The sequence below is a fragment of the Myotis davidii genome, unplaced genomic scaffold (assembly GCF_000327345.1).
Source record: "Myotis davidii unplaced genomic scaffold, ASM32734v1 scaffold534, whole genome shotgun sequence".
NCBI classification, from domain to species: Eukaryota; Metazoa; Chordata; class Mammalia; order Chiroptera; family Vespertilionidae; genus Myotis; species Myotis davidii.
Window position 1 is genome coordinate 2,069,594 of NW_006286678.1, and position 7,042 is coordinate 2,076,635.

Sequence of the window (7,042 nt, forward strand, 5' to 3'; positions counted from 1 at the left end):
AGTGGGAGAGGAAAGACAGAGAGAAACACCGATGTGAGAGAGACACATCGATTGGTTGACTCCTGCATGTGCCCCGACCAAGGCCTGGGCTGAGGAAGAGCTTCAACCAAGCTCTTGGTTACGTGCCCTTGACCGGAATCGAACCCGGGACCGACGCGCTACCCACGGAGCCACCTGGCCAGGGCTCACTCTGCCTACGTGCGCATGATCTTCCTGGCGCTCTACGTGCTGTTCCTCGGCGACGAGGTGTTCGACGTGGTCGTGTGCGACCAGGTGAGGTGACCACGCCGGGCCTCGCCACGCCCCTTTGCCCTCCTCTGGACCTCTCCGGGTCTGCGGTTCCAAAACACTGCACCTGACCTGGGGAGATGAGAGCTGGGAGTGACTGTAGTTCTCGAACTTCCCATGATGGGGCCTCGCCCTGAGAAGTTTCATCCAGGAGCTCCGAGATGGGGCCCCGAAATCTGCATTTTTCAGTGGCACATCGGTGATTCTGCAGCAGATGGGCCTGGGGGCCAGCTCGCTCTAAGAAACACAAGTCTGGGAGTCAGCCTTCAGTCACTGTTTCCTTTGGAGTAACTCCTATTCCTTCCCTCTTTTCCTTATTCCTGTTGACACTGTTTCTAGGCTATGCGCATCACCCTGTCCCAGCCTTTGCAGCCAGGTCCTGTCAAAACACCAAGCCGAACATGTCACGCCCCGTTAGACCTTTAACGTGGCTCTCCATTAGTCTTCATAGAAAAGCACAAATGCGCTCACTTGGTACAGAATACCCACCTGGATGTGGAGTCTAACTATTCTAAACTCCTTGTCTTCCTCCCACTCACACCCCCCCCCAAAAAATATTTATTTTAAAAAGTAACAATAAAACCTCAAGTAGTATAAAAGTATAATATAATTAAAGTCCCATTCCAGTTCCTCTCCCTAAAAATAGCCACTGTTAAACAGTTTCTCCTATGTCCTTACAGAAATTGTCTATGGCCACACCACCATATGAGTGTCTGTTAAGATATGTAAATCTTCTCTATAATAATCAAAGTGTAATACGCTAATTAGACCAAACGACCTTCCAGCGAAGCTGGGGCTGGGTCCAGGTGCCTGCCAGCGGCCGTAGGGAAGCCCGGGTCCCGGGTCCCGGGTGCCAGAGGGAGGCCCATGCCGGCAGCCGGGGAAGGAAGGCCTATTCTTGCATGAACTTTGTGCATTGGGCCTCTAGTTTGTAATAATTAGTATTATGACATACCTACTATTAGACAACTTGCTTTTTTTTCCGCCAAAAAATTCTATTTGGAACATCCTTATATATCGCCGTAGGGAAGCCCGGGTCCCGGGTCCCGGGTGCCAGAGGTAGTCCCATGCCGGCAGCCGGGGAAGGAAGGCCTATTCTTGCATGAACTTTGTGCATTGGGCCTCTAGTTTGTAATAATTAGTATTATGACATACCTACTATTAGACAACTTGCTTTTTTTTCCGCCAAAAAATTCTATTTGGAACATCCTTATATATCAATATTAGAGATTCACTTAATTCTTCATAGTGGCTGGGAAATCTTTTTTTTAAATGTACAGGTAATTTATATATTCTTTTGTTAAAAGGATACTACATTATGGGTGTTTTTGTGAATAGATCAGTTTTGTAATGAACATCCTTGTACCTTCTTATTGTACTTCTGCAAGTATGTCCTTTGAATAACTTCCCAAAAATAAAATTAATAGCTCTAAGAGTTGTTCATTGTAAATGTCAATAGCTATTGTCAGATTTGCCTTCTAAAGAGGTTGTGTCACTTTACTCTCCCACATGAACAACAGAGCATTTTGCTTCGTGTTCTGGTGCATGTTGGATGTTATCAACCATTTTAATCTTTGCCACACTGATAGGGGAAACGGCATTACAGTTGTATTTGTGTTTCTTTATAACTCTTGAGTTACTTTTGATCATCCTTACTTGTGTGGAAGATACTTCTTTTTGAGAAATGTCGACATTTTCCAAACACCCTGCATGTCTAACTAGTTAATAAGCTTGAGGCAGCTGAGACTGCAGCAGATAGAGAAAAAACTGAGCTTGGAAGTAAGAGACCCGGATTCAAGTTCCATTCATCTGCTACTTTCTAACTAAGTAGCTTTAGAAAGCTCACCTTCAGGTGTTAAGTGAGCTGGAGATTAAGTGATTTGTAAGATTATCCAACAGGAAGTCTAATGCCAGCCTGTAGTTCATGCTCAGTAATGATTATGGTTAATATTTATTGAGCACATACTATAGTGGTTCTCAACCTTCTGGCCCTTTAAATACAGTTCCTCATGTTGTGACCCAACCATAAAATTATTTTCGTTGCTACTTCATAACTGTAATGTTGCTACTGTTATGAATCGTAATGTAAATATCTGATATGCAGGATGGTCTTAGGCGACCTCTGTGAAAGGGTCGTTTGACCGCCAAAGGGGTCGCGACCCACAGGTTGAGAACCGCTGACATACTACATGCTAAATTCCTAAGCATTTTACATATCCCATTGCGTTTAGTAATTATAAAAAACACTAGGTCCGGTGCATGAAATTGGTGCGTGGGGGCAGGGAGGGGGCCCCTCAGCCCGGCCTGCACCCTCTCCAATCCGGGATCCCTCTTGCAATCTGGAACCACTGGCTTGTAACCGCTCAACTGCCTGATGCCCCTAACTGCTCCCCTGCTGGCCTTGTGACTCTAACTGCTCTCCCCTGCTGGCCTGATCCCTCTAACTGCCTATCTGCTCTCGCTGCCAGCCTGATCCCCCTAACTGCCTCTCTGTGCTCCCCTCCTGGCCTTATCACCCTAACTGCCTATCTGCTCTCCCCTCCTGGCCTGATCCCTCTAACTGCCTATCTGCTCTCGCTGCCAGCCTGATCCCCCTAACTGCCTCTCTGTGCTCCCCTCCTGGCCTTATCACCCTAACTGCCTATCTGCTCTCCCCTCCTGGCCTGATCCCCCTAACTGCCTATCTGCTCTCCCCTCCTCTCGCCTTTCGGACCCCCTGCACAGGCATGCTGATAGCTCTCTGCTGCGGCCCTGCCCCCGTCCTGATGGGTTGCTATGTGAAAGTGTCCCACCAATTTGCATATTCCTCTATTATTAGTATAGATGGGCTTTTTTGGTAACCATAATTGCCACCATGTTACAGAAGAGGAAACTGAGGCCCAGAGAGGGGTAGATTACTTGATCATGGTCACACACCTAGCTAGTGGGACTGAGATTCAAACCCTGGCCATCTTGATTCCAGAGACTGCACTCTGAACTCCTATAGCTCATTCAGTGTCTTAGAAGGTGAAATACACTCGAGCTGCTCTGTCCGGTATGGTAGCCACTAGCCACAGGTGGCTGTTGAGCACTTGAAATGTGGGTAGTCTGAACTGATGTGTGCTGTCAGTGTAAAATACACAGGTGATTTTAAAGATTTAATGTGGGGAAAAAGTGTAAAGTATCCCATTAACTATTATAGTATTGATTACATTTTCAATGGTGATATTTTAGATAAAATATATTAACATTTATTTAACCCATTAAAAGTTTTAATGTGGTTATTAGCTTTTCATTTTCATTGGACTGCTTATTCTAGAGAAAAGACTCAGCTTGCAGCTTTAAATGTTTAGCACACACCCAGAGAATGTCTACCAGCCTTTAATACACCAGGTGTTGGACTGGGTGAGAGTCTGTAGCAACACAAAGCAGAATGAGACATTGCCCACGAGGAGCCCGCAGGCTAGTCGGCAGCATGTGTCTGTTCTTTTGATTTACTTGAAGATTAGTTGACCAGTTACTTTACCTGTTTTTTACCTTTGCTTTGGCTAGGTGTCTGCCTGTATCCCTGTGTTCAAGCTGGCCAGACGGCGTAAGAAGATCTTGTTTTATTGTCACTTCCCAGATCTGCTTCTTACCAAGAGGGATTCTTTTCTTAAACGTCTATACAGGGCCCCGATTGACTGGGTAGAAGAATACACCACAGGTATGGCTGACTGCATCTTGGTCAACAGTCAGTTCACAGCTGCCATATTTAAGAAAACGTTTAAGTCCCTGTCTCACAGAGACCCCGATGTCCTCTACCCATCTCTGAATGTTACCAGCTTTGACTCAGCTGTCCCTGAAAAGCTTGATGACCTAGTCCCCGAGGGAAAAAAATTCCTGTTTCTCTCCATCAACAGATACGAAAGGAAGAAAAACCTGACGTTGGCGCTGGAAGCCCTAGTGAAGCTGCGTGGAAGATTGACACCCCAAGATTGGGACAGGGTTCATCTGATTATGGCTGGTGGGTATGACGAGAGAGTCCTGGAGAACGTGGAACACTATCAGGAACTGAAGAAAATGGCCCAGCAGTTCGACCTGGACCAGTCTGTGACCTTCCTGCGGTCTTTCTCGGACAAACAGAAAATCTCACTCCTCCACAGCTGCACCTGTGTGATTTACACGCCGAGCAATGAACACTTCGGCATTGTCCCTGTGGAGGCCATGTACATGCAGTGCCCAGTCGTTGCTGTTAATTCAGGTGGGCCCTTGGAGTCCATTGTCCACAGTGTCACAGGGTTTCTGTGTGAGCCTGACCCCGTGCAGTTCTCAGAAGCAATTGAAAAGTTCATCCATGAACCTGCCTTAAAGGTCACAATGGGACGGGCTGGCAGAGCCAGGGTGAAGGAAAAGTTTTCCTCTGAAGCATTTACAGAACAGCTCTACCAATATGTCACCAAACTGCTGGTATGATCAGATATATTAGAGGGCTTTTTGCTACATTCATTAATATATTATATAGAACAGGGTGGACAAACTTTTTGACTCGAGGGCCACAATGGGTTCTTAAACTGGACCGGAGGGCCGGAACAAAAGCATGGATGGAGTGTTTGTGTGAACTAATATAGATTCAAAGTAAACATCATTACATAAAAGGGTACGGTCTTTCTTTTCAATAGTTTTATTCATTTCAAACGGGCCGGATCCGGCCTGTGGGCCGTAGTTTGCCCACGGCTGATATAGGATGTAGATCCAGTTTTGGAACCATAAAAGAAACCTAGAATCTAGTGCCGAAGAGTTGTTTTTTAAACACATTTGATTTTTTGAATCTGAGCCATTTCCTATACACCACATCTTCCTGTTTCATAAACCAATATCTATTATGCTATAATAATTCTGTCTTACCAGTGTTAATTATAATGTGATACGATTCCATGTGTTAATTATATTTTCTCTAGATTATTGCTGCTCTGAGTATAAATTTTGAGTCATATTGTGCCTTAATTGTTTTAGACAGTTGGTGTGTCATCGTCAAAGTTGAAGAATTTAGCTTCATAACATATTGAGAACAGGGTCACTGTAGTTCCCAGAATCAGGGCACCTGTTCCCTGTCCTCTTGGGAAATGCTGGTTAGCCATAACTTTGCCTGATCCCATAGCAAGGATGCTCTGTATGTTTTGTACAGGACATATTCTTACACACTGAGACAAGTCAATAAAAGATGTTTATCATAGGAAAAGATGGTACAATATTAAATGTTGGCTTCCGTGATCCATACGTAGATATGACAGCCAAGCCTGAAGTCAGAAACTAAGAGTAAACCGGATGTTGAAGTGAAGACGGATTGTTGTCACGCATGTAGTGCTTAGGGTTTATTTCTAATGCCAACTGGTTCATCAGCTCTGTTAATATTTGTGTCGTAGTAAGTAAGTACTCCTAAGTGTGAGGCACAAATGCTTTTTACCCTTCAAGGCTTGCCTCATGCCACTGCTATGGAGCTTACCTTGACCCTCCACCCACCTCCCAGAGTGGAAGTGATCTTGCCCAAGAGCACACAACTGAAAGTGAGTGAGCCAGGACTCAGCCCATGGTTACCTGGTCCATCCAGGACTGCACGTACCAGAATCTCTCTCTGCACCCCTTTAATACCGTAAATGTCCTTTAATACTTCATGGAATTAAAAATTAATACAGTATTCTGAGTCATATCAAAGTGAGGGGACAAGATGCCCTTCTGTCTTCTAATTAATCCTCTGGTCCTAAAAGATCTAATGTCCCGCACCCACTGCTCTATTCCAGCCCCCTGAGAATCACTGCATGAGGCCGATCATTGCCTGCCCTCCCTGTAGCAGACATGGGGTCTTTCAAAGTCCTAGTAGAGCTCCCAGCATCATTTACTTGCATGAAGCAGAAACTCAAACTTAACTCAAAAAGATTTTGAGTATTTGAAAGAATCCAAGCCAGAAAATACAGACATGCTCTAGCTCTCTATCCTTAACAAGAGGACTGGGGGTTGGGTGGGGCTCACAGTAAGGGTGACCTGGCCTTGTTACCCAGAAATAGGACCACAAGCAAATGCTAAAATATCTTGCAGGAAGCGCTACCCCAGGCCAGCCACAGATGTCATTTAAGACAAATATAGTCTAGAAAAGGTGTGTGTGTGTATCTTTTGAGGTTTTATAGGGGCACTAGTGTAGCACAGGTGTGACCTCTCTGGCCTGCCACTCTCCCAAGAAGTCATCAGGCAGACTTAGGACAGTCTGCTATGATGATGAACTCAGATTGGCCTTTGGTTTGCTGTGTTATTTGCCTAGGATTCCAATTTTTGAGAAGGTGTCCTGATGATGATAATCCTAAAGTGTAAATTTCCTTGTCTGTTAAATGGGTATAATCAGGTCTAAGTAGCCCACCCCACAGGGTGTGAAGAAAGGACAAATAGAGTGCAGGAGAGGCACTGCATCAGTATATGAATGATGGAGACAAAGGGTGTGGAGCTGATTTGTAAACTTAGAGTATCACAAACTTGTGAGAGATGAAGGCAGCCTTCCACAGGCCTGGATGAATTGCCCCAGTCTGTTGCCGCCCCAGGGAGGGAAAGTCACACCACGGGGAAACAGGCGGATGGTATAAACAACCTCAATAAGGTGTATTTCCCTCTCAATGCTTAATGCAGTTTCAGGAGTTTTCCCAACGGTCAAGATCGTGAGACTCAAGTAAAGATAAACAAATAGACCCAGCTGACAGAGAGTCCTAAAATAGATCTGCGCATATGTAGTCAATTGATTATTGCCAAA

The 7,042-nt window shown here is 45.2% G+C and overlaps 1 protein-coding gene across 1 annotated transcript; it reads left to right on the plus strand.

Moving 5' to 3' along the window:
• Positions 1–194: 194 nt before the first annotated feature.
• On the plus strand, positions 195–6,705 carry ALG2 (ALG2, alpha-1,3/1,6-mannosyltransferase). Its single transcript, XM_015560485.1, has 3 exons — positions 195–273; positions 3,820–4,774; positions 4,996–6,705. Exons 1-2 carry the CDS (start codon positions 205–207, stop codon positions 4,720–4,722), a joined length of 972 nt encoding a protein of 323 aa, XP_015415971.1. The 5' UTR covers positions 195–204; the 3' UTR covers positions 4,723–4,774; positions 4,996–6,705.
• The last annotated feature ends 337 nt before the right edge of the window (positions 6,706–7,042 follow it).